Here is a 27703-nt window from a genome sequence, read left to right as displayed (position 1 = left end):
TTAAAAAAAAAAATCTTGTCCATAGCACTCTGTCTGTGTGTATTTAGTAGTTCCTGAAGGGTGAGGGTGAGTCTAAAGTCCATCGTGGGACAGGTGGCCCATGGTTCTCTGTGCCCCTGAATGCCCCCTCCTCCCCAGTCCTCTTCCTCAGTCCAGGATGAAGTTCCCTAGTAGATTTACTCAGAGGTCTTGTGAAAATGGCTATTCATTTTATTGTTTCACTAAGAAGGGCTGCCATCATGACCTCAGCCCTCCCCGGCCGCCACACCAACCCGGATCCCACCCCGGTCCATGTCCACTGGCCCCGCCAACGGCGCTGCCGTACGTTTACCGTCTGTGAGACGCCGCCCCAGAAAGGATGTCGGCCGCCGACTGACGCGGCCAGAACTAGTGGCCCGGCCAAGCAAGCCGCCATCCCCAGCAGCAAACACCGCCATGGCCCCGGGCAGCTGCACACTTCCGGAGCCCGCTGCCTGCCCCAGAAGCGCACGCCAGCCCGCGAGGAGCGCGGCGTCTGTATCCATGGCAACGCCGCGGGGCCCTCCCCTAGCGCTTGCGTCTGCGTCCTCCCGAGGCTAGACGTGCAAGGGCAGAACTTTCGGAGCCAATGGGAGCAAGGGCGCGGCCAGGACGGGGGTGGGGGGAGGCTTATGGGGCAGCTGGGCGGGGCCGGGGCGGGCGGGGCTGCGCGGAGGTCCTCAGCTGCAGGTGGCACCGGCCGGAGGCTGGGGCAATGCTGCCAACAGTGGGCGCGGCGGCGGGGCAGCGGGGCGGGGGCACCCTCACCTGTCTGTGTGCGGGGCTCAGCCTGGGCTCCGCGGCCTCCGCTTGCACCGGAAGTGGACCCAGGCTACCTGTGGGCAAGATAGAGGACTGAGCCCAGGCAGGCACGTCTGGCCAGGTAGGGCACCTGAAGTGCAGATCCGCCAGGCCGGCTGCCGGCCTTGAATACGCGCTGCTAGGCAGTTTCCAAGAAGACGGGATCTGTCCCAAGAGGGGAGGTAGGGCAGGGTGCCAGATGCCTGGTTGGGTGCGGTCTTACAGGAGAGCCACGTTGAGAGGGTGCAGAGCAGCCCCTGTGTTGGCGGGGCTAGGAATTTGGGGTATAGGGTGGGGATGATGTGTGCCATTCCCTGTGGTCTCCCAAAGAACTCGCACCCCCAAGCAAAGGACCCTGCTCCCTCCACCCTTCACTGCATCCCCTGCCTTCCCCAGCACCACCGCCCCTGCCCCCGGAGTGTCCCATGACCTCTCCCCACACCAGGCACCGTCCCTGTTACAGGTACTTATATCCTGGTGGTTCCAGCCCAAGGGTGGGGGCTGTATCTAACCAGTTAGGATGCCTGGAGCCTTTGTATGAAGCCTCAGACTATAATGCAGGCGTGCACAGAGGTCCCTCAAACAGGATTCCCTGCATTCCCTCCCCACCACGCACCCACAGCGCAGCTGCCACACCAGGCCAAGCCTGCAGGAGGACCGCTGTTCCCTCTCCTCCTGTCCCTGATCAAGAGTGCACCGCCCACACTGCTGGGTATTTAGTGGGCCTTAGAAGAGCAGCTGGTATTTTCATGGACAAATATTTGCTCTTTTGGGAAGAGTTGAGTGCAAAGGGATGTAGGGTATGCCTTTTCTGTTGTCCTGGAACTGGTGACTAGGATGCAAACTTAAGTCAAAGCAGTTTTTAGAGAGAGCCGCAATATATCTTACCCAAAGATCACTGTTCCCCTACAAAGGCAACACCACCTGGCGGGTGGGGTCCTGGTCCCTCTTTCTGGAGGTTGGGCTTTGCACCCTCCAGCTGGGACAGAGCCCGAAACAGCTCTGAACACGCTCCAACAGGCTTTCCCAGCACAAACTGCCTTTATTTTGAATCTGGCTGAAGGAAGCAGCTGAGAAATCTGGGTAAATCTTCCTGGGTGTAACCATGCCTTTTGTGCTGAATGAAAGAGCGGCTCTCCACATGCTAGCAGCTTAGAACTGAATGTGTGTCGAAGCCTTCATGCATGTAGCATGTTGGGAACAGCGTTTCATGGTGAGGGGAACTCTATAACTTACATGTGTATGGGGAAGCCCTCACTCCAACAGGGTTTTCCTGCACAAACTGCCTTTATTTCGAAATTGGCTCTTGCTGAGAAATCTTGGTAAGTGTTCTTAAGTGTAGCCATGCCCATTATGCAGGATGAAAGAGCGGCTCTACACTTTTTCACATCTCAGAAATGAATGTGTGTTGAAGCCGTCATTCATGTAGCGTGTTGGGAACACAGAATTTAGTGGTGAGAACTATGTAAATTACATGTCTATGATGAAGCACTCTCTCGAGCCGGGTATTCCAGTGCATACTGCCTTTATTTCGAAACTGGCTTCTCAGAAGCCTGTGGTCTCCACTGCAGGTCTGTCTCCAAACCCAGGGCCAGCATGGTAACTCTGCTCCCCCTGTCTATTCTGGAAGTTCTAGGTGTCCTCCATGGCCCTTCCACCATTATGTTTTTGGAAAACCCCGCAGATGGAATGGGCCTGAGAACAGGAGAGCTGGATGCCAGAAGCCACTGCCCAGTGTGAGGCTCCTGGGAGGGGCATCTCCTCTCCGTGGGCTCTGATCTAACCTCCCCTCTCCCCCACCCCCACCCCTCTCCTCCTGCATTTCCTGATTGATCCCTGGATAATGGTCCATACCAGGAATGACCTGGGAGAGGTTTTATGAGTCTTTAAGTGGAAAAAAAAAAGAAATCTTTAGACAAGTTACTGAAAGTAACTTCCAGCTTTACCGGGAAAGACCTCATTCCAATGTTTAAGGCTAGTTGACAGGGTGTCAAATTGCTTAACCACTCACATCTGAGCAAGTGCTACCTCTCTCTCCAGCTCCCCGCAGCATCCACCTGTGGCAACTTGGCCAAAAGAAGGCAAGAAAGCTCTTTCCCCTCGCCAGCACCAGCGTGGCTTTGGAGTCAGTGGAGGCTGAGAGAAAGAGCCCCGCCCTGAGGTTTGAGGGGCCTCCAGCCACAGCCAGAGGAGCGGGGGTTTTCAGAGTGGCCCAGCAGGGAAACCAGGCAAGGCCACCTGGCCCAAGTCTTCCCTGCCCAGAGAGCCCCATGAACTGCTTTGGGCCACACTCCCCGTTTGGGCCCCCTGCAAAAAGATACCACGGGAGCCACACCTGAGAAGGCAGAAGGACAGCCCTTTAGCCTGGGGTCCCAGCAGGTGTGTCCTGTGAGACCTGTGGCCACATAAGTTCCTTGTCTCTCCAGGTCACTGAAGGGACTGTGCTGGGCATCTTGGTGGTCAGGGACATGGGAACACCTCTAAACTCTGAAGAAGGACAGAGAGACTCTTCCTGGAAGCAAGGATTCCAGGGAGACACCTTGCCCAGAACTGGGGGACTGTGTCCTGAGCAGACCCCTGGGAGGCAATGTGGGGCTGTGGGGTCCTCTTCTGAGAAGGGAGCAGGTGAGTTTTCCGGGGGTGGGGTCCTGCTTTGTCCAGATATGTCCTTGTGTAAGACTCATTTACAAACACCTCCAAGTCCACCTAGGGGTGGCCCCAGAGGTGGGGGTAGAGGAGGAGAGTGAAGGGTGCAGACTTAGGGCCCCCTGAGCCACCCAGGGAGCCAAGGGTCAGTGGGAACATCTTGGGAGTCTAGTGCAGGGGTGGAGGACGAGCACTAAGAACATGCCAAGTCATGCAATAAAGTGACCCGTGACCACGAGACACAGGTGGCCGTACACCAAAAGAGGCAGATAGAAATTTAGACCCAGGATCTGAGAACCTTGAGAGGGGCTGGAGGGTCCCAGGAACCCTCAGGAACAGCTCTTCTAGGGGCACAGACATCCCAATACACACATTTCTCATGGAAGCTTTTTGGGGTGCAGAGTGAGTTACCAGGATCCTGAAATTAGTATGGAATCCCACCCCCTTGTTCATCACGGTACCTGGCAATAAATTGCTGTCATTTGTCCCTGGACATGCACAGGGGAGCTGACTGCTGTGGGGGTCACTGCAGGACTAGAATCTTCTGGTGTCTGCTCTGTGACCACAGAAACCCAGGGGGACTTCTCAACAGGAGAACCTGGAGACCATGCCTGCAAGGACCACCCTCATGGGATGGCCAAGGAGCTCGTGGTACCCAGGTCACCAAGTGACGAAGTTGTGAGGTTGCCTGGGGAATCGTGGGGGCATGTAGATTTCTGAGGTCAGCACGTGGGCCCAGCACTGCTGGATGGTCTGCACAAAGAGGGGCCTGCCCTCCTGATGATGGCTCTTAACACCTGCAGGGAAACTGCTCCCAGGGCTCCTGGAGGTCCATATTGAGAGTGTCCTGCCAGCCTTGTGGGGTCACCTTCCCCTGATGCAGAAGCAGACCTCTCTCCCTTGAGGCCCAGGGGACACCTGGCTCAGGTGCCACCTGTGTGCCCTGGACACGCAGAGCCCCAGAGCTCTGGCACAGCCTGGGGTGTGGTGGTGTCCGGGCAAGAAAGGCCCTGGGAAGGGGGTCATTCAAGGGCAGAGGCCACTCTGCAGGGATGCTGGACCTGGCAGCAATGCACTGCTTCAGTACTCCCTTGGGTTGGGTCTCCAACCTGTGGGATGGAAGGGCCACTCCTTCCTGTGTTGCAGTCGGGGGAACTAGATCCATCGTCAAGGTCAGCCCTGAAAATGGAGGCTGCGCTACCTCCATTCCTGGAAAGAAAATCAGTCCCCTCCAGTCCAGGTGATTCAGAAAGTCATTCAGCAATGTTCGGGGCCCCCACTTTAGGCTTTGAATTAGAGCTGAGCGGCTTAGGAGGCCAGATCCCTGACCGTGGCTCCAGGAGCAGGTTTTCTGCTGGGGGACAGGATCCTCACAAACACCTGTGTCTTTGTGGGACACTCCCCTCTGACAAGCTGGGAGGCAGGGTGCAGTTGTGGGAAATCGTGTTTACATGAGCAGAGGGCCACCATGTGGTGGGGGCACAGGAGACTGTGAGAATGAGTCCCACAGCCTTTCTGGAATCAAAAAACTGGCAAATGTGAAAAAGTGCATAATTTGTTTTATTGAACAGGCTGCTTATGTACGTTTGGAGGACCAGGTTCAATGACTCAGCATCCCTCCAGGACAATAGCCTCAAGAGAAGAACAGACAGAGCAGGAGGAGATCTGGGGTTTCTCCCAGGAATGAGGTGGAACAGGGATTTCTGCAGATTTGCAAGGAGTCCCCGACCACTGAGCATGGGGTTACAGCCCCACGAGACCCCTGTCATGTTTGGCTTGGGCTCTGGTTCTGGCCTGCTCATGTATTCTTCCAGCAGAGTTCCAGAAACTCAGAGGGTGGACTTAGAGGGGCTGCGTTTGGAACCTAGTGAGGAGTTGGAGGGTCCTTTATATTGAGTCCCTTCATCCTAATCACCGTAGCTGAAGCCCAACACCCCCCAGGCCCCCATGGTTGCCGTGGAGGGAGAACAAGCCTGGCAGGCGACCTAGGGGTCCCACTACTGTGTCCTTCCCTTGTCTTCGTTCCCTTTCACCCCGGAAGGTGTGATTGTCTCGTGTCATGGTGGCCTCCACAATGTCCCTCCCAGTAATCTCTCTTCTCCATCAGGTGGGGTTCCCAACCCCGCTCAGCCTTCTCTGCATGGATGCTGAAGGACCAGGCCCACCTGAAGTTCTGAGCTCGAGCATTAAGGTGGAAACAAAGAAACCAATGGAAAAAAGAAGCAAGTGATTGTGGCAAAGCTCCCCACCACAGAGAAGCTGCCCTGAGTGGAAGGGAGAGTGTGGGCATGCCCGTTTGTTTCCTATCTCCCAGTGCTCTTAGCTTTCTTATTGCCTACCTGCATGGTTACAACAAAATGATCTGCAAAACTGAAAATATTTACTCTCTTGCTTTTACAGAAAAGGCTGGCCAGCCTCTGGTCCGGTACCAGGCAAGAGATTGGAGTTCCTTTCCAGTTTGGAAACATCTTGGCAGGCCCAGGTTTGCAAAGGTCTTTAAGAGTAGTTACGGAGTTTTGCTTTTAAACTTTTTTACGGCTGTATATACTTGTGAGATGTGGTTGTGATGTATAATTCTGAGCCGGGATTTTCTCAAACTGTTTCTCACTTCTTATACCAGACATTCCTAAATTCCAAGTGGAACTGCATATTAAGGAAGCCATGGAATTTAGCAAAAGGATACAGATCTCATTTCCTTTTAAGCATCGGTGTACCTCCATCATGGCAGTATTTGTTATGTGTTATTGATAGGGGAACTAAGTAGTAAACAGATTAATAGAAAATAGGGGATTTTAGGTACACAGGTTCATCTTTTCAACATTGTTTGTAATATTTGCAGTTTAAGATGACCATTCCTGAGAAACAGGCAGCCTCTTAGAATGAAATAGCATTTCCTCTGAACCATAATTAATTTTTATTTTGTAGACAGCAGGAAGGGTAATAACACGTCACACATTTGGGGACGTCAAAGAGAAAATGTAACTTTCTGGGAGCGCACTCCCCCGCCTCCCCCTGCCCTTTTTACTGTCCCATTCTCCCTGGAAGGCTCTTTCTTATCTTCTGCTCATGGCTCCAGTAACTCTTTCTTCCTCCTTGTTCCTCAGCTGGTAAGGTTAGTTTTCTACTTTGAACAAGCAAACAAGCCAACAGAAGAGAAATTTCACAAGCAACTCCCAGCACATCCGCTCGCCTTCTGATGTCTGTGACCTCACTCTCGGTGCCCCACCGCTTATTAAAAGTGGCATCGAAAGCCAGTTCCTCCAGAAGTCCCCGAGGCCCCATCCCTCCCATCTTCTCTGGGTTGTCACTCCCAAAACCATCCTCTCTTTCACTGCCTCATCTATTTTGTTCTCCTGCTAGTTGGCACCATCAGTATATAAACGTCCATCCTCTTAAACCAACAGCACTCCTTGACCCTAATTCACCCCCACCAATTGCCACCCTGTGTCTTTGCAGCAAATCTTTAAGGAGTTGTTTAAACTCACTGTCTGCATCTTCTCTTGAGCCATCCCCTTTTACACCCATTCTGGCTTTTCGCCTGATCCCTCGCTCTATGGAAACTGCCCTGTCAAGGCCATCAGTGACCCCATGTTGCTAAATATAGTGGTCAATTTTGACTCCTCATCATGCTTGGCCCCTCGGCAGCATTTGACCCAGCTCTTCCATCCCTCCTACCCCGTGTTCCTGCTTCACTCAACCCCCAGCCCATCTCTCTGTCTGTTTCTGCTTTTGGCCTGCTGGCTGGTCCTTTGCCAATGTCTCCTGTTTTTTCCAAACATATACTGTGGGTGTTCCCCAGGGTGGGTTCCTGGGCCTCTCCTCTCTCTCTCTGCTATTCCTTTGGTGGAAGCAACCCAGCCTTGGAAATTGGCATGCCATCAATTTCTCGATTTCTCCAAAATTCCCTGATTTCCCCTTTCCATCTGAGCCTTTATCCCTGAGACTCACATCACATTCTTTTCCTTTCATTCATCTTGCTTTCACATTCATACATATGTTCTACTATGAAATTACTTTTCCAAATTTTGAATCAGTACATATATATCATGTAAAATGCTCAAATATGTATTATTTCCACTAAGATGCTAATTCTACCTTAGAACATTTCTGCACTTCTGTATTTATGTGAATAAAGCGAATAGTATTTCTACAAGCCTCATAGTTAAACACTGTTAGTTTGGGGCTATTATGTAACATGAAATAATGGTACATCAACATAGTCGTTTTTCATTTATTTTTATGTAACACCGAGATGAGGTTTTTGCCCTGAAGACTGGTTTTATTGAAATTTTACCTACGTTACGGACAGTCAGTTTATGTGAAAGCCCTCATTTCTCCCCTTTTTGATATATGCTCCATTTGGCTATATATAACATATAACTTGGCATGAAACAAAATTCCCAAATCATTCACATAATACAATTAATATGTTTAATTATATTTTTTAAATGTTAAAAAGAAAAAGAAAACAGATTCCTCTACCTATTAGGCACTTCTGTGGCAATATGTAACACACCCCTTAACCATGACATTGAAGAACTGAGCTGATACCAGCCCCTTTCCACCTGCTCAGCCCCACCTTTTCCCATCCCCTTTCCCATCCGGAGAGGACATCCCTCCCATTGTCCAGGCCCAGATGTTGGAACCATGTCCTTTCTCTCTCTTTCTTTTACACTCACAGACAGCAAATCCAGCTTGTTAGAAAATTCTGGATATTCTGTCTTAATTAAATACCTGCTCTCTGATCCCCGCCCTCCTAAGAGCCACCTTCAGCCTTTCCTGGATACCAATAGCCTTCTGTTTCCATCTTTGCTTTCCTACAATCTCTCATCCACACAGAGTCAGAGGGAGCCTGTAAAAACATACATTGGGGGTGGTGGGTGATGCTCAGTGGTAGGGCGCATGCTTAGCATGCTTGAGATCCTGGGTTCAATCACCAGCACATTCATTAAAATAAATAAATTACTTCCCCCCAAGAAACACAAACACAAAAGCATAAGTTGGACTACATCACCCCTCCCCTCAAAACTCACTAAACGGGTCACCATGTCATTAGGAGCCAAAGTCGTCACAAAGGCCTCAGGACCCGGCGTGCTCTGCCTCTCTGCCCACACTCTCCCCCTCACTCTGGGGGCCTCTGGCTCCGGCTCTTCCTTCTTCCTCCGGATCTATTCTGCTTCAAGTTCATTACTCCGTGAGATCTGCCAGGATTGCCTTATTCTCTCCTGCCTGCCTCCCACCCCACCGCCATCACCCGAGTTTGCTCATATCACTCTTTTTTAAAAATTTATCCAAACTCTTGCTACCCCAACATGCTGCCTGTTTCCTCTGCTAAAATTCTGAGCCCCCAGTGATGGGGAGTCATGTCTATTTTGTTGACTGATAAAGCCCGAGAGCCTTGGGAACGGTCTAGTTAGGAGATTCCCGTATGTAGTAGGAGCTTATACACATTTGCTGAATGAATGTAGATGCCCTTGTCCAATCCAATGGAGCACTTCTGTGACGTGCTCAAAGAATAACTCTCCTTTCCACCTGAGAGGGGGTGACAACTTCCCTGCTGATTAAAGGCAAGAACTTTTTGCTTTATGCTGTTAACCTTAGGCGGGGAGACTGGGGGATCTTCATATATATTTTTAAATTTGGTTCACTCTGCAGTTGGTCTTTGGTCTCTGTATAATTTTGAGAAACTCTTTATAAGTGATCATTCTTTGATCAGATTGAACAGGTTCCAGGGGGAAGGACCAAGCCTGTCCCATCAGCCATCCTATGTGTCTTGTCCTGGGACCCAGTGGATGCTCAGCATGTAAGTGAACCGACAGGAGTGAGTGAAGAGATGGGAGCATCTCATTATTGTGGCGGATCTCTGTCCAATGCCTTGAGATTTGGGGAAGGGTTTACGAGTGCAGAAGGGAGAGCTCAGGTCCTCTGTGCTTTTCCTGAGTGCCCTGGCCTTACCCATTCCCCCAGCCCCCTCTGGGCAGCCAAGCCAAGGAGCTGGGCCACCAGGGGTTGTGCTGATCAATAATCCACCTTCACCCCAATTCCGGGGGTAGGTACACATGGTTGTAGACACTGGAGTCAGGTCCTTGGAGGAATTCCTCACCGAACTATGTTTTGGACCTTTTATTTTTCTCTAGAACCTCCAGCTGAAGAAGATTGTCTTAGACACATGAAAGTTGAGGACACCTTCTGTCCCCTCGCAACCCAGGTGGGCCTGGGAGTCTGCTTTTTCTATAGCCGATGGGCTCGTGTTGATTTGGGCATCCCTGTGCCTGAATTCCTGCAGTACACTCGGTGGTAAGGATGGGGGTGCCTGGCAGGGAGGGAAGCGGGTTGGGAGACTGTACAGCTGGGCTGATGTTAACCTGGGGTGAGCGGGAGCTTGCTGATGCATGGCATCTCGGGGCAGGGAACTCTCCACACTCAAGAGGGGTTCCCACTCCCGCAGGGTCCCTTTGATCAGGGTGCTGGGCTGTCAGGGGACCACAGGGGTCCCAGTGAGGATTAGGGTGCCTTCAGGCAATGGGAAGTGTGGGGTCCAGTGGCAATTGAATTAACTGTGCACCCAAACCCAGCCCCCACCTCTTTCAGCCTGTTTCCTAATCTGCAAAACTGGAATGTTATTAAACATCTCGCGGGGTCATTGATGGGCTGGGACAGACTACACAGTCAGGAGCTGGAATTCTTCTGTCCCCTGATTGTTTGCCTTCTTTCTGACTATTTGCTCTCACAAGCTCAGTCTCTCTGTCTCTCGCTCTTTCACTTCTAAGTTTCTCTCATGCTCTGGTTTCATTTGATTTCCAACCACTGCCCCTCCCCTCCGCCAAACTCCAGATGAGTGAACTTGATTTCTATGTGTCAGTTCCAAATTCCCAGGAAAGATGCTCTGTCACCCTCTGGATCTTCTGTCCAACCCATGAGTTGTGGCCAGATGAGCGAGTCCCTCTGGGACCAGCAGAGGGTCTCTGCCCAGCCCCCAGCCACCACTGTGGGAGCACATAGCTCTCCGTGGAGGAAGTACTGGCTGTGACCTTGTGTCACTAAGTGTGAATTTATGTCTTCTCTTGAACCACCTTCATCCTCCTAAACAAAGATGAAAATTAAACACTCCCGGGATTTGTGTCATGGAACACTCAGGGTGGGGGCTAATGGGGCTGGAATTTCTGCTGTATTTAAGGGGCTACAGTGAATCCCCAACGAGAGCCTGCAAAGGGAACAGCACCAGCCCCACCCGGCACTTAGGGCGCTGAGTCTGCGTGACGTTGAGCCAGGCTTCTGACCACAGCTCAGGGGTCTGTTCTGACCAGTTAGCCTTTGAAACCAACCAGCTTTGGATTCCTCAATCCCACCCTGAGGTTTTACCTGAACCATCAGCTTCTGTATCTCTGAAGACAGATGCTGAGGACCCTTCACGTAAGCCGTTCGCACAGCCCTGTTCAGGCCTTTGTGCTGCACGGTCTGCCCGGCGAGCTGACCGAGGTTGGTATTTTACTGATGTTAGAAGTAGTCTGGTTTCCCGATGTACTGTTTCACTGAACAAGCAACAGAAGCCACTTCTCGCTGATAAAAGCAGAAAAGGGACATAATGAAAAGATCCTGGGAGGGTGTGTGGAGTGGCCAGGACCGGAGCCAACCCAGGAGCTGTAGGAGGTGTTAGGGAGCCCCAGGCACCAGGCTGGGAGGGGTGCTACCGGGCCCCCTGCCACCCCAGAAGGGACCCCCCTCCACCCGACCCTCCACCTCACTCACTGCAGGTTCATGTCCCGGCAGGGCCAGGTCACACTGAAGCCACCAGCACACACCTCAGTTGGGGAGCTGGCCCCGTCTGAGCTGCGGGCGTGCCTGGTGTGGGGAGAGGCCCAGTTAGAGGAAGGCAGTTCCCCTACTGTTCCGAGTTAAGGTGCAAGTCAGTGCCCATCACTCAGGAGAGCCAGGCTGGAAGGACCTCATTGTGGTGACTAGGCTGTCTGAGTTCACTTATTACTTTCTACGTTTGAAGGCCCTGGAGGGAGAAAAAGTGAAGGTTCTAGTACTTATTTTGTGTTTCCCACGTACCAGGTGTGGTAAGCAAGCCACTTCAGACAAGGCCCAGAGCAACCACGTAAATAGGCCATGGAGCAAGTCGTGCAGTCAGGCCTCTGTGGTCCCGAAACCCGTGTCCCCATCCGCTCCATAGTTACCAGTGGAAACTAGGGGGATTTATGGGACTGTGTGCTCCTGTGGGGGCTGGGATATGTGTGTTTAAGTCCACATCTTCAGAAACTCGGCTAGAACCACAGCCACTGATTGCACGGTGGCAGAGGAAGGGAGGATTCCAGCCTCTGGTCCAGCTCGTGTGGAGCTCAGAAGTTCTTCCTCCTGTCCTGAAAATAACACCAGATCTGAGGGAGCTGCAAACCCACTGCTCTTCTTAGATCCCAGAAGACTGAGAGGGAAAGCTGCTCCCAACTCAGAGAGGTTGCAAAGGGAACAGCGGGCAGGCTTGGAGAGTCACAGCTCCCAAGGCAGAACCTGCTTTTGTAAGAACCCTGGGGGCAGGCAGATTTAACAGGTCCCTGAGGCCAGCAGGAGGCTCAGTGTGGGGAAATCAGAGTGTGACAAGTCCAGGGGGCCAGTCAGAGGGGCCCCATGCTCTTTTTCATGTATTTTACATCCAGGACCATGTCCTGTTCTCAGAATGAAGGTCAGAGGATAACTCCTCATGCTTCCTGCCTGGAGAGGAGAAAATAACTGTATTGAAATACACCCAGAACATTCTGTTTCATTGGGGGAAGTTGTTTTTTGTTTGTTTTTTTAATGAGAAATTATTTTACCAGAGCCTAACCAACCTGGGAGAAGGGAAATCCCTTCTGTGTCACCCAAATTGGGGTGGGGGGAAAGAGACACACTTGTGGAGGTCACAGCTCAGGGCACAGGCTCAATGAGAACTAATCACAGGACTGCAGATGCCCTGCTCTGTCCCGCTCCCCCAACACCTTACCTCCATGTCAGTAGGGCCCGTGTGTAATAACAGGAATAATACTAACAGAAGTAAATGTCTCAGGAGTGTCTAGGGAAAACCCAAAGACAGCGGGGAGATGAAAACAAGGACACACAGGCTGTTTTAGCCTCTCACACCAATAGCTGTAGCAAACTACACACAGCCCAGCCCCAGTAGATAAACAGACAACCTCACAGAAGAAATTATTTTGGTTCTCTTACCCAGTGCATTCCATGGTGCATCCTCGCCTAGAATTGAGTGGAAGCAAGTCCATCTCAGAAGGGACATAACTGAAGAGGGATGGCTTCCCAGACTCTGAGGGGCAGAGAGAGCACCAGCCTGGGTTAGAGAAAGGTGAGGGGTGGGGTAGGGTGTGGGCTGCCTTCTTCCCCATATAAGGAACCTTCCTGAGGCCAGCACAGTAGGAGGGAGGGCCATGGGGTGGAAGCAGCCAGACTTCATCCTGAGAACTGTTGGGATGCCTCAAAGGGACCATTCAGGTGCCCAAACTGGGCCCTGATTGAGGGAGCCAGTCGGTCTGACTCAGAGCCCAGGACTGAGGTGGGCTCACAGCAGGCCGGTATTACTTGGCCGGATCCATTTCACTTCTCCGAAGCCCTGTGTAAAACATGAAGCGTGGACGGCCTGGTGAGCACAGCTCTGCCCTCAAGACCGGTTTCAACTCCTCTCTTCCCAGAGAACAGCATCTCTGAACCCGTCCTGGGTGACCTCACAGAGATCACCCTAGTGGCCCAGGCTAGTGACCGGGAACATGTACCTTCCTGCAGGCAAACCCTGACGTCCACTGATGCATCATATACTGGCAAAGAGTGAGTCACTGTGCATTGGTCTAACAGCAGAGACTCTGCCAAAGGCCCAAGAGGTGGTGTGTGGGACATGCAGGGGTGCAGGAGTGTAAGCAGTGCAAAAGTGTAACTGGTGACAGGGGTGCAGGGGCTGTGGAGGGCGCAGGCATTTCAGGGGATGTGGGGGTGGAGGGATGCAGAATTGCAGAGAGTAGCAGGGGTGCAGAGGTGCAGGGAGTGTAGGGATGCAGGGAGGTGCTCAGGGACCTGGCCAGGATAAGAAGGCAAGTGCACATCCTTGCAGTCAGCCTGACCCCGGTAGGCTATTGCAATGCTTTTGGGCTGCGGCGGCGGCGGTGGCGGTTGGGAGGCTGCCCGGGCAAGCCGATCGATTTCTTCTCTTCCCTGCAGCCTGGCCTGGGGTGGGGCTTAGCCGCCGGAGATTCGCCAGATGTTGCACTCCAGGTAAGCTTGCTCCTGGTAGGTGGGGCGGTTAGGTCAGAAGGCAGTGGCAGCGGCAGAGGGGCGGAGCGGGTCTACCCCTGGTGAACGGGTGGAATAGCTGCCTTGTCCCGGCTGCTGGGCCTGGGAGCGGCCTCTTCTTCCCCAGGTCGCCGGACACTCCTGTCCCACTCAGCTTGCTGAGTGCGGAGTGGGGGCGGGGACGTTAAGGTGCGGGACCCACGGGGGGAGGGAGGCTGCCGCGGGGGAGCCGATCAATTCGCTCCGCTCTCCCCAGAGGCGGAGCCAGGGGCGGCTTCTGCTGCCCTACAGGTGGGACGCGGGTCTCCAGATGAGCTTGCTCCTGGGAGGCGGCGGCGGAGGCGGCAGGGGCAGGGGATGTGTTCCAGGGAGTTGCTCCATTTCTTCTCTCCCCCACGGCCTGGCTTGGGGGCGACGTCTGCCGCCGGAGATTTGCCTGAGGTCCGACTCCAGGTGAGCTTGCTCCTGGGAGATGGGTGCGGTGCGGTCAGGGGGCTGGTAAGGTGGTGGCTGCAGGCATAGGGAGGCTGCCCCGGAGGAGATTGTTGATTAGCTCCATGTCTGCACCGCGTGGCCTGAAGGCGGCCTCTGCTGCTCCAGGTCCCGGGACACCCCTGTCCCACTTTGCCTGCTGGGGGCGGGAGGCAGGGTAGTCAGGGTGCAGGGGTGGCGGTGGTCGGGGGCCTGCAGCGGGGGAGCGGACCATTTGCTCCCATCTTCCCCGCGTCTTGTTCTGGGGGCGGTCGCTGTTGCCCTGTGTTACGAGACGCGTGTATCCTAGTCGGCCTGACCCCGGGAGTTGGACTTGGTACTTTGGGGGTGGTGGCAGCAGCGGCAGGTTTTCCCATGGAACTTGTCCATTTGCTCCCACTTCCCCCCATGGTTTGCCCTGGGGGCGGTCCCTGTTGTCCCAAGTTCGTCGGACGTCCATCTCCAGGTCAGCCTGCTCCCTAGAGAAGGCCACTGTGAGGTCATGGGCAAGAGTGGTGGCTGCTGCGGGGGTAGGGGCTGCCTTGGGGAGCTGGTGGATTGGCTCCCGTCTCCCCGATGGCCTGGTGTGGGAGTGGCCTCTCCTGCCCCAGGTCACCAGACTCACGTGTCCTACTCAGCCTGCTGGGGGAGGGGCGCCCTGGGCGGTGCCTTTAAGGTGCGGGGGTGGCGATGGCGGGGGTAGAAGACCTGCAGCGCGGAGCCTGTCAATTTGCTCTCCTTTTCCCCGCGAACAATCCTGGGGGCGTCCTCTGCTGCCCAAGAAGCCGGATGCCCGTCTCCAGGTCAGCTTGCTCCTGGGAGACGGGCCCGATGCGGTCAAGGGGCATAGGCAGTTGCGACGGCCGGCTGCCCCGCCTAATGGGGCCACTTCTTCTCCTCTCCCCTGACCTGGCCTGGGGATGTCCTCTCTGGCGCAAGATTCGCCTGACACCCCACACCTGGTCTGATTGCTCCTGGAAGGTAGGCGCGGTGAGATCAGGAGGTGGAGAGGACAGGGGCTGCCCCTGGAGAGCTGGAGGATAAGCTCCAATCTCTCTGCAGGCCTGACGTGGGGGCGGCCTCTGCTGCCCCTCGTTCCCAGGTCACACTTCTTCGGGTCATATTTCCCCGGGGTTGCGGTAGGGTGCGGGGGCGTCGGGGTGTTGGCGGGGGTATTTAGCCTGTCACTCGGGAGCTGGGGGTTTTGCGCCCATCTTTTCCGCAGATTGGCCTGTGGGCAGCCTCTGTTGCTCCAGATCGCAAAGCAATTTCCCTGACAGCTTAGCCACCAGAGGTGGGCAGGATGGGCTGAGAGGGCTGAGGCAGCCGCCAAGGCAGCGACGGAGGGGGCTGTCCCTGGCCAGCTGGTCAATTTGTTCCCATCTCAACCTTTGCTGCCCCAGTTTCGCAGAACGCCCTTCTCCAGTTTATTCTTCTCCAGGGAGGTGGGCGCAGTGCATGCAGCCCGAGGTCTGGGCTCTCCCTTGGGAGGGGCAGAACTCTCTTGTTCTCCTTTGTCTTTATTCTTCAGCGAAGTGGTTACTGGACGCAATTCTTAATTCTGAGAAAGTGTAGCCTGTGTTATGGAAGAGCTGCTGGACAGTGAGGTTTCTGGGTGGATTTTCACATCAGCTGATGCCCCAGGCAGGCAGGAAAGCTATTACTCAGAGCTTCTTAGTCTGGGGTTGGGGATGGCCCCGCCATCCTCGCCATGCTTTTTAAAAATGTGTTACTCCCCTCTTTTTCCTAGGTGACATTTTAGGTTATTGGGTCTCAGATTGCTGGCACACTCATCCCTGTTCTCAGACATCTTTTAAACTTGGGTGAAGTGATAAGTAGGGGAAGATGATTTACTGAAAGGTAAGAATACTTAAATTCGCATTAAAGCTACATTCTGTCAATCTTTCTAAAATGATTTTCCTCTGATTCTAAATCCACGACCTAGTGAATGTTGTACTCCTGTGTAAAATCATTGATCTTCACATCACATTTGTTGAGTGGTCAACGAGATTTGTTAATTAGATTATTCCTGAAAGGAAAAGTTCAGGCTTTTCAGAATTCCTTGTCTGATGTCACCCAGGCAGTCACAGTAGAAGACAGAGCTGATATAAAAATCCCTCAGCTGCCTGAACTGCAAAGCTTCTGGGATTACTGATCCCTGAAATGCAGGTGACTCTTGATGATAATCTGGGGGATGGTTTAAATGATCAGATTCTTCCAGTCCTATAAATGGGTTCCGTGGCCCCAGCCCCGGGAGAACTGGACATAAGGGCCATATCGTGTGTGGTGGGATGGGAAGGCAAGGTGTAAGAGCTGGAATCACTGAGATTCCACACTCGCTAAACACAGACTCCAGAGCCTAATTGTTGTCAGGTTCTGTTCTGGATTTGAGAGTGTGTTCATACATGATTCTTGCCCTTCTGGAGTCACTGCCTGGGTGGAAGTAACCTTTACATAGATCTGTGGAGGATGACATTTAAGTAGATGGGCTGTTATGGTTCTCAATGTGCCCAGGCTTGCTCTTCCAGGCACTCGTGGGACTAACGCGAGTCATGTTATTCACTCATTCACTGATTTATTACCCTTGAATTGATCACTCGTCCCACAGTAAGTGAAACAAGGTAACAGGAAGCTGAGTTTTGTCCCCTCTCCTATCACTGATTGTTTTTCAGTCGGGCGCCCTGCGTATGCATTGTGAAACGGTGGTATTTCATGCCCAATGGGGCAGCACTGTCAGTTCTGAGAATCAGGGGAGACACATGGGTAGGACAGCACCCTGACACACATGGCACCCCCCATCCCGTGAGACAGAATTGTCGATGCTCAGGTGACCCGATGTAGACTGCGGTGCTAAACCTGAGCATGTTTAGTTATCCTGGTGGCTATGAAAATACAGACTACCAGTCGCTACCTCTGGAGACTCTGAGGGTGTGCACCCCAGGATTCTGCATTTTAAGAAGCACTTTAACGAATCCTGATGAAGAGATCTGAGTGTCCCACGGAGAAACACTGGTGTGCGAGGCACCAATATTGAGGATTCTCAGGGAACGATGTCTTTTTAGGATGGTCCATGGGCCCTCACTTTAGACTTTTGCCTTGAGTTTAATTTTATGTGTTCAGAAGTGATGTCTTTCAATTCCAGTGCATGTCAGCATGCTCTGTGCAGGGATTTACTCTCAGTAGATGGCAAAAACTATGATTCTTCAGGTCACCGAGCTACACTGTGAACGATATTTTATTTTGGTTTTCTTTGTAGCAATGCAGAGTCTCCCGAGAAGAGATTTAGACTCAACAGCTTTGTGTCAGACTTTGGAAGACCGCTGCTGCCCAAGGTGTTCTCTGGCAGTGCAATGATGAATCTAGGTCCCTCTTTCACTGCTACATCAATGAAGTGGACCACTTGGACAAGGCCAAAGCTGGTATCCCTACCATAGCCCTTTACAGTGTTATTCGGCTCCAGGAAGCCATCAGATGCAGCAGGTGGCCAGAGGAGGAGCCGAACAGACTCATGAAATGTGACATCCCCAACTTTATCAACACGGACCAGAACTCTGCCTTTGTGGAAGATGATTTCCTGATTTTGTAACTACCGATTGTTCTAGAAAATAAGCCAGTTGCCCAGAACTCACACAAAGACTTGAATTGAGAAACGTGCTTTCTCAGGTATCTTTCTGAAGATGTGAAGTCTGTCTTTGTATGGAAGGAAGTCCCCTTTCACAAAACTGAATGTGTTTGTGTCTGAGAGAGGGAAATGGAGACAGAAAGACGAAGAAGCAGAAGAGAGCCCCCTCAGAAGAGATCTAGTTAAGGTGAGTTTTTGTGCCTTTAAAAAACATTTGGGGTTTTAGGGGGAACAAAGTATTTACACTGTCTTATTCTCCTCATTGGAAACCTTGGCCCCGTCGTCAGAGTCAGCGGCCTTGAACGGGGGTTGCACGCTGCGTTTCATCTGGCACTGCCACTTCCACGCTCTGCCTTTAGCACGTTGCTTTGCCTGTCAGGGTTGCCACCCTTTTAACTGTAAGGTGAGGAGTCTGGAGTAGATGATCCACCCCAGCTCTGCTGTTTTGCAAATTTCTGATTTCGTATTCGGATGAGTCTGGGATACACCCAGAGCAGTATAAACCAGGCCCTACCTCCTGCCTATTGCTGGGGCATCCCTCAGGTCTGTGCCTTCTACTCAACCCTTTACTGAGCCCAGCTTTTGTCAGGAGCCCAAGTGCCTACCGGGATGGCAGGGGACTTGTCTTTCGTGGTCACGGTGGCCAAGAATTCTATTGGTGTGCTGAAACAACTCTTCTGAGATCCTCCACCCACCCCTGCTCAAACCTAATGACAGCACTACGGTTCCTTTCCTAGGAGGAGGATCAATCCATGGTGCATTTTATGACAATCCTGTCCCCAGGGATGCACGGAAGTTTATCAGCTGAGTGAGGGGAGGTGCCTCTGTGTCCCTGTATCTCTGTCTGCTGACAGTTCGCTGCCACCGGCTACTGAACAAGAAAAGTGCTATTCACCATGTTGTGTGTTTTCCAAATGTGTAGGTGATGGTCTTGTGGCTCGTGCGTGGGCTTTGATTTGGGATGGTGAAGGGCTTATAAATACCTCATCAACATGTATTCGAGGTGGCCTGGTGCCACACAGATTTGATTCATGAAGGCATCAAGCCTGCACACTGGTTTGGAAACAACTTGGTTTTGATCATTCACACTGCATGCATGACTCGCTGCTAATCTCTGGGTGGTTTTTTCATTTCAGATTTATTCACCCCATGTCTTGCTTAAGCTGAAAAATACATTTATTTCACCAGAATATTCTCTGATTCTTTGTTTACACACATCCAGTTTTTTTAATTCCTTTAAAAATGATTCTGTGTTTATAATGCCTCCTAATTTCTATCATCTCTATGTTGCCAGTGGCCTGAGACATGCACCAGATTTGATGCCGGAACAGTTCCACCAAAAGAAATCCCTTTGCCGTAATATCTTTTGAGGAAAATATTATTCTTTAAGGCTCTAACAGTAAATCGTAGAAGAAAGCATGGAACATTTCTTGTAGTTAATACATGTTCATGCGAAAAGAAATGATATTTTCATTAAACAATGTTGATTTTAATAACTTTTACAAATGTGAACATTATTATTCATAATTTAAGTAACCAGATAAAACCACAGTTATTTATTATGAAGATTGAAAACTATTTACACGGTCTCTTAATTAGAAGTAGCTTTATTAGAAGACTGAAGGGTATTTAAAAGATGGAAAAATACCCATGATGACACCATCATTTTTATTAACTAAATATCAAGAACTGTGCAGGGATAAGATTTAACCCTCTGCAAACTGCCAAGTTAGCATGAGGTAGTTTGTGGATGCTGCCAGAGGACAGGACACTCCCCCAGGATCAGAGACAAAGGACTCCCTGCCAGCACAGAAGGCAGCCTGTGGTTCAAGTTCATATTGGTTCCTGAGTTCCTTTCCTATTGCTGTTGTAACAAAGGACCACAGACTCAGTGGCTTAAAGCAATACACATTCATCTTCTCACTGTTCTAGGGTGCAGTAGTGCAAAGTCAATGTCAGTGGGCTAAAACCAAGGAGTGGCCAAGGCTAAGTTCCACACCTAGGCTCTTGGGAGGGATTCATCATCCTACCTTTCCCAGCTTGCAGAGGTGCTCACACTCCTTGGCCCAGGGCCCTGTGTCACTGTGACCTCTGCTGCCACTTTACATCTCTGTCTCTGACTATATAGATATAGAGGAAGAGTCTTCTACATCTGGTATGGACCCTTTTTCCTACATGGACATTGTATCCTTATTTATGTGCAGATGAAAACCCCTTCCCTCCAGGGTGCGGTGGCATCAGCTCACAAGATGACCACTCTGGGCTTTAAGTGTCCTCTTTGTATTGTCATCAGGGAACTTCTCTTTCCATAGTTAGCTCTGTGTTACTTTGTTGTTATATTTTACCCAGAATTACTGAAAGTTTTACTTAAAAGGGATCCTAATTAGCTCTGTTTACCTGTTTCCAGAGCTGAAAGCTTCAGTTCTAGAGTATCAGTTTGATTTTTCCTAAAAATACATTCCAGTATATTTCTCTGGTGAAAGTCTCTACCCTGTTATCTATTCTCCCATCATTTCCTTATTTTCTTGAATATATTAAAAGTATTTTATAGCCTTTATTGGTAACTCTGATGCCTACATCACCTGGGGTTTGCATCCTTTGTCTAATGCTCCTTATTCTCATGTTATCTGTCATATAGTCTGGACATGTTGCATGTCTAGAAATTCTTTATTACATGGCAGACATTGCAAATGAAAAATCCATGTTATCTTCTGTGAGAGCTTTTCTACCTTCCCGTTAGGCAGACAGTGTGAGGGACTGATCATGTCACTCCAATCAGGCGCTGAGGTGGATCAGGACTAAAGTGCCTTTTTTCTTAAAACAGCTTTGAGGTATACTTGGCAAAATAATTTTCACACGTTTAAAGTGTACAGCTTAATATGTTTTGACGTAAGAATATCCCCAAGGAACCATGACCACACTCAAGACAGTGAACATACCCATCACCCACAAAGCTTCTCTCCTGACTTTTTTTGTCCCTCCCTCCCTCCCTGTCTCTTCCCCTGGGAACCATTGATCTGCTTTCTATCACAACATATTGGTTTGCATTTTCAAGATCCTTATATGAATGGATTCATGCAGTATCTACTCTATGTTGTCTGACTTCTTTCATTCAGTGTAATTATTTTGAGAATCATCTGTGTTGCTGTATTAATAGCTTATTTGTCTTATAGTAGAGTATTGTTTAGTGCTGAGTTTTTACTGAAGAGTTTATTGTGAGCAGTGTTTGTATAGACCATCATTTCTTTCTGCATTTACTTCTTGATGGATGCATGGGTTATTTACAACTTGTGCTATTATAAATAAAATAGCAGTGAATATTTGGTTATAAGTCTTTGTATGGACATATGCTTTTCCTTTCTAAAGCACCAGATGAGGAATGTCTGGATTATATGGTACATAGGTGTTTACCTTTTTAAAAGAATCTGTTAAAGACTTTTCCAAAATGGTTGTACTATTGTAAATTCCTCGTGGTGTGTATCAGTTCTGGTTGCTCTACTTCCTTGCCAGCACCTTGTAAGGTCAGTCTTTCTAACTGTATTCATTCTAGTATGTATGTGAACTAGTATCTCACTGTGGTTTTTAAAAGTATTTCTCTAATCATTAATGACACCTTTAATCAGCATCTTTTCATATGCTTATTATCCATCTGGATATCTTTACTGAAGTGTGTTTTCTGGCCTCATTCATTCAGGTGTTTGAATTATTATTGAATTTTGAGACCTCTTTATTCTGGATCAGATACAAAGAGAGACCATTATCAGATATATGATCTGCAAATAGCTTCTGTCTATGGCTTGTCTTTTCATTTGCTTAGCAGTGTTTAGAAGAGCATTGAAGAGTCTTCATGTTCATAAAGTTCACTCTATCAGTTTCTTTTTAAAATAGATGATACTTTTGGTGTCATAGCAAAGAAAAATTTGCCAAACCCAAGGCCATAAAGCTTAAGCCTATGCTTGTTCTCCTAGCTGTTTTATAGTTTTAGATTTCCTATTAAGATCTATGATCCATTTTGAGGTAAATTTTGTATATTTTGTGAGGTGTGAATCAAAGTTCATTTTTTTTTTTTTGCGTATCACTATCTAATTGTTCCAGCACTACATGCTGAAAAGATCGTTTCTCCACAGCATCCTTTTTGAGAATCAATTGTCTGTATAAGTCTTGGTTTAGTTCTGAACATTCTATTGTGTTCCATTATTCTATTTTCCTGTTTTACACCAACACCCTAATTTCTGATTACTGTAGCTTTATAAAAAAAAAGTTTGAAAATCAGATAGTGCAAGTCTTCCAACATTGTTTTTCTTGTTCAAAGTTGTTTTGGATTTTTGGGATCCTTTGAATTTTTATATGAATTATAGAATAAGTTTTTAAATTCCTTACATCCTGTTCTGCCAAAATTCCACCCATGTCTTTGGCCGTCTCCAGAGCCACATTTTCTGAAGAAGTCTCTCTAGATCCCAGGTGAAAGGAATTTCTCTTTCGTCTGTGCTCAAATCACATTTGATATTATTTGATTCCATTTAATCATATTTGCCTGTATGTACTTGTCTGATCTTTCCAGCCATTTAGTAAATCTCAAAAGATTAGGAATCTTGACTTGGTTCCCTCTGTGTGCTGAGAAACTAGTTCTATGCTTTGCAGGAGTGAGCCCTGCAGTAAGAGGTATCTGCAGCACACATCTAGCTCATTGCTTGAATATTGTCAAGGAATTCTGCAGATTTAGAATTGTTTATTGATTGTTGTCTCCAAGACGGCTCAGTCTTTTTTATTTCTATTGCTACTGCTGCAGTTTCAAAGAACAATGGGCTAGTTATTTTGCAAATATCAAATCATACTCTAATTGTGTTGTCACGCAAATTATGTGCTGCTGTGTCTTAACAACCTGCTTAGTGTTCACAGGCTCCTTCACTCATGGAAAATTTGGGAGAATGTCATATCCTTAGAGATAGCAATGCTGTCTTTGGCGACCTGAGCAGCAGTATCTGAATTCACTCCTGCTATTTTTCCAGTGTCCCCTCTAGACCTCCTCCAGCCCTCCATGGGGGGCCCTGCAGTTCTGCCCTAGAAAAGCCTGTTGCTTCTCAGGAAGACTTCCCTATGAAACATAATCATGTCCTTCTTGTGGGGACATTCAGTCCAGAGACCTGAAAGCAGGGGAAAATGTTCAGCCTGCTTTTGGTAGAACCTAAATTCTTCCATACTTGTTAGAAGCAATTTCAATGAGGAAACTGTTTTGGCATCTAACAAATCAGCATAAATGACTGATGAGGAAGATCAGCTTCCCCATCCCACTCAGTCGTCATGTTGATGTGACACACACATTGGCAAACATTTTCCCCTGTGAGCAACGTAAAGTTCAAGACGTTATGAATGGCTTTTTATTTTTATTTCTTAGTCTTTCCACATTCACTGTGTCTCGTGAGATTATATGAATCCTGCTTATTTTCAGCCCAGCACTAAACTTTTTAAAAGGATCACGTGTTTAAAAGGCTAGTGGACAATTTTTTAGAAGACAGAAATCCTTAGATTTTGGTCCCAGAGTTGAATCTTGGTTAGTGGTGAATGAAAATTCCCGTTAAAATTTTAAATTCAGTGATATAAAGTCTTAAAAATAGTTAAATATTAGTCAATTTCATTAAAAACTATAAGAGTTATTTACCTTTAAGCCTGTTTCTGGGGCAATTTTGCAATGATTCCCTCCCTTTATCGATTCCCTCTTTATCAGAATCCTTGAGAGGCCCCTGTCATCATTGTCAGTATCATCATTATCATCATGGAACTGATTCTTCTGGAAGATTCTAGGAAAATAAAGAGATGGACGGGATTATGTGTAGGTCAGTGTGTGCATGTACAATAAGAACAGCTGTCAGGCATTAGATGCAAGATACCCATTTCATTTAGGGGAGAATGTGGTCATGAAATCCTGATGTGGTGAATGAAGGAAGCGGTGGGAACAGGATAGTCAATGCAAAGGAGGAGGAAGTGAGTGAGTTGGAGAGCATAGATCCTTGGTTAGTTGATCAGCACATTGGTAAGAATGAGGGGAGTGTGATGGCAGAATCATGTCCCTCCCCGGCCACAGGGTAGCCACCTGTGACATGTTACTGTACATGGCAAAAGGGATGACAGATATTTTAGGATTAAAAATCTTAGAGGATTTCTGTCTCCTAAATTGTCTATTAGTTAGCCTTTAAACCCATGATACATTATTATAGATTAGTGCAGGGGCACAAATAAAAAGGATTCATATAATCTCAACAGACAAACTGAATGTAGAAAGGATAAGGAAGAAAAACAAAAAGTCACTTATAAGTGCCTTGAACCATAAATTGCTCATGAGGAAATGTTACACAAGGTGAATGTCACAGCCACATACATACTGCCTGAGTGGGATGGGACAAGGGGATCCTGAGATGAGACAATAGGGTGAGTAGTCTGGATTGTCCAGGTGGGCTGAATGTAATCACAGGGGTCCTTAAATTGGAGGATATTTCCCAGCTGAGTTTAAAATCAGAGGGAGGTGTAGCGATGGAGCAATGTTCAGAAAGGCTGCTGACCATGAAAATGGAGGAAGTTGAGGGGCACAAGCTAAGGAAGGTGGGTGACCTCTGTAAACTGGAAAAAAAAAAGGAAACATTCTCTTCTAGACCCTCTAGAAGGAAGGAACCCTGCTGGTATCTTGAATTTATCCCAATGAGAACTGTGTTGGATCTCTGACATCCACAGCCATAAGCTGATAAGTCTGTGCTGGTTTAAGCTATTAAGCTTAATGGAATTTGTTACAGTGGTAATAGGAAAATAACATAGTGAGCGGTAGTGTAAGGGATTAAAGGTCTAGGATGGGGTGTGGAGAGAATTCTGACATTTACACCTAAAAAACAACCACGTGAAGTGGGAAGGTGTTTTAAGGAAGTCCTACCTGGCAGGGCTGTCAAGCAGACTGGAGTGAGCGAATCCTTGGAGTTAGAGGAATCAATTAAACCTCTACAAGGAAAATAAGAAATAAAATGTAGCAGGGCTTCAGTGTTAGTAGATGTAGGAATGGAAATGGGCAGAGAGATATAAACATTATTTTGAAATTAGCTACAGGTTTGATGACTGCATGTTTGGGAGAGTTAGCCGATGTGTGGACTGAATGCATCCCCTCAAAATCCATATGTCGAAACCTCATCTCCCAGGTTGATGATATAAGGATGCGGGGCCTTTGGGAGGTGATTAGTAGGATAAAATGAGGTCATGAGAGTATTGCCCTCATGAATGGTATTAGTGTTCTTATACAGGGCCCCAAAGTGCTTGCTTCTCTCTCCTCTCTGGGCCATGAAGATAGTGGGAAGACAGCCATCTTCGAGCTGGCAATCCTCTCCCAGATACATTGACCTTGAAAGCCTCAGCCTCCAAACCATAAGGAATATGCTGGTTGTTTAAGCCACCCGACACACGGTAATTTGTTACAGAATCCCAGACTGACGAAGACAGTGGAGAATGCCACTGCGTTTGGCACTGATTGCCTGGAGAATGCTGAAACCCAGGGAAGTGGGCAGCACAGACGTTTACTCATTTAATCCTGCCAACACTGTAGGGGATAGAGTCTACATTTTCCTCGCTATTTAAAAGGTAAGGAAAAAGAGGCACAAATAATAACAATGACAATGACAACAACAACAACAACAGCAACAATAATTTGTCCAAGATTCACACAGAACTCCCTGGAGGGAGAGTGAGAATTAATACTTATGCAGGCTGGCCCCAGAGCCCCTGCTCATAACTACTAAGTCAGATCACCTTGCTTATTTAGATCAGTTTTTTTTCAACTGTGATATGAGTGTACTGTGTCCAGTAACTTATAATTTCAAAATACCTCACTGTAAGGGAAACATTAGTTGCAGGCATTACAACCCACAGAAAGCTAGACATACAAAAATAACTTGTTAGGGCAAGATAACCAATAATGTTTTTAAATATTATACCTGCTGACCCTTTGCAATAAAGTGTTTATTTATAATTCTGTCTGGCTACAGAATAACATCATAATCCTGCATGTGGCTGGTGGCTCCCGTGTTGGACAGCAAGGGTCTAGAGAATTTAAATGACTTGCCCAGCCTTGCCCAGGAAGCTCGTGGTGGGATCAGAGCTATTGTCTGGGACTGTTCCTTCCTATCCAACAATTCCCTCATGGAAGTTTAGAAGCTTCTCCTTTGGTGCCCAGCTGTCTATCCGTACTTATGACATCTTGTCAGGTGCCCCGGCCTGCTCCTGAACATCAGCCAGAACCCACTTCTGCTCTTTTTTGGCCAGGTAATACCTTCTAGCAACTTCCATTGCCTTCTTGGCATCAGTTTTTACATGGAAGGGTAGTGGCTAGAGAAGGAAATGTGTCCACATGACAGGTTTTTCATAAATATAGTAGGAGTGGTCAAGAGAAGAAAACCTCAGGAATACGAGTGGAAGCAGGTCATTTAATATACCAAATGCGTACTTTCAATGTATGTTTGTGTTTCCGAGTCCACGCTTGTTCTACTCGTGCATTATAGGCCAACACATCAGGAGACAAGGATTTGGGGCAAGAAATAGCGGCTTTAATTTGTAAAGCCAGCGGAGAAGATGGTAGACCAATGTCCTGGAGAACCATCATCCCAAGTCAGAATTCAGGCTCTTCTTATATTAAAAAGGGGAAGCGGGAATGCTTGGTTGTTGCGAACTTGGTGTATGAATTCTTTGTTGTTAGAATCCTTTGTTCTTGCAGCTCTTCACCTGGGTCAGATCCGTGTAAACCTCCAACAAGCAAATGTTATTTTCTATTCTGTATCTTGTTATCTTTATACGAATGGAAAAGTGATAATATCCTTCAAAGTCAGAGCCTTGAGAATAGGGTCTCCTGTATATTTCAGGATCTAGGCAACATTGTTTCACAAAAGGTGCAGAAACAGCAAGACTAAGCCTAGGAAACAGGGCACATGTTTAAAGTCAAAGGAACAGATCTAATATGGAGTCAGATTTGTTCTTTCCTATTTCAGTAGTGCCATGGAGAAGGCACTGTGGGCAGCTTTCTGTAGGGTCCTGGAGGCTTTCTCTCTCAGCCTCTGTGCGCCTCTATTGAAAACCCGTCATCGCTATCTGGCCTGCTGGAAAACCAGTCCGCCTGTTTTGCCCTGAAGTTGTGTTCTGTTTATAACTCATCTCTACTCCTTGGAAAACAACTCAATAAAAACTCAGTTGGTTTCCCACCAGCCCTGAGCAGGGGTGAGGGATAGCATGTTATTATTTTATTAAAAAATATATAAAAGAGTTTTAAAACAGCACTGGGCACATAGGAGAGAGACAATCAATGCTTCCTGGCTTAAATCGAAAATGATGACTCAGTGAGTCTATGGCTGCTGTATTTGCTGAGCTAGTTACTCCTTTGCTCCATTACACATTTATTTTAACTGAAAAAGAAATATATGCATATGGTTAAAAAAATTCAAACAGAGCAAAAAATACTCAAGTGAAAGAAGTTTTCCCTCATCCTCTGTTCTTACATGCCTCCCTGGAGATGCCAATGTTTACAATCCTTTGTGTGCTTTTCCAGATATGCTATGCAAGTTCCCACCAATGTATGTAAATTCCTTTAAAGTTTTACTTATTTTTAACTTTAAGGGATTTAAATCCTCAAGTGGCTTCTGCCACAGTAATAGAAAAGAAGAAATCTGACTCCATATTAGATCTGTTCCTTTGACTTTAACCCTGTGCTCTGTCTCCTAGGCTTCTTCTTGCTTGTAAAACAATGTTGCCTAGAGCCTAAAATATACAGGAGAGCCTATTCTGAAGGCTCTGACCTTTAAGGGTATTTAACACTTTTCCAATCATATAAAGATAACACGTTGCAGAATAGAAAAT

General features: G+C 48.4%; 1 protein-coding gene across 6 annotated transcripts in view; it reads left to right on the top strand.

Annotated features, from left to right (window-relative positions):
• LOC140695118 (uncharacterized) overlaps positions 1 to 17740 on the top strand; it is a 33096-nt gene extending 15356 nt beyond the window's left edge. The window contains exons 2-16 of one of the 6 annotated variants that reach the window (XM_072958023.1): positions 2860 to 3047; positions 3246 to 3444; positions 4034 to 4124; positions 5037 to 5153; positions 5573 to 5747; positions 5866 to 5947; positions 9182 to 9268; positions 9603 to 9762; positions 10857 to 10944; positions 12671 to 12799; positions 13143 to 13275; positions 13663 to 13716; positions 13991 to 14187; positions 15956 to 16065; positions 17462 to 17740. In XM_072958023.1, coding sequence (XP_072814124.1) covers positions 2860 to 3047; positions 3246 to 3444; positions 4034 to 4124; positions 5037 to 5153; positions 5573 to 5642 — 665 coding nt within the window. In that variant the 3' untranslated portion in view covers positions 5643 to 5747; positions 5866 to 5947; positions 9182 to 9268; ... (6 more) ...; positions 15956 to 16065; positions 17462 to 17740. The other 5 variants (XR_012070808.1, XR_012070805.1, XR_012070804.1 and 2 more) reach the window with 5 other exon arrangements.
• The last annotated feature ends 9963 nt before the right edge of the window (positions 17741 to 27703 follow it).

The sequence above is a fragment of the Vicugna pacos genome, unplaced genomic scaffold (genome assembly GCF_048564905.1).
Source record: "Vicugna pacos unplaced genomic scaffold, VicPac4 scaffold_144, whole genome shotgun sequence".
Classification (NCBI taxonomy): domain Eukaryota; kingdom Metazoa; phylum Chordata; class Mammalia; order Artiodactyla; family Camelidae; genus Vicugna; species Vicugna pacos.
Note: the sequence above shows the minus strand (reverse complement) of the source record. Positions and strands in the feature narration are given on the sequence as shown.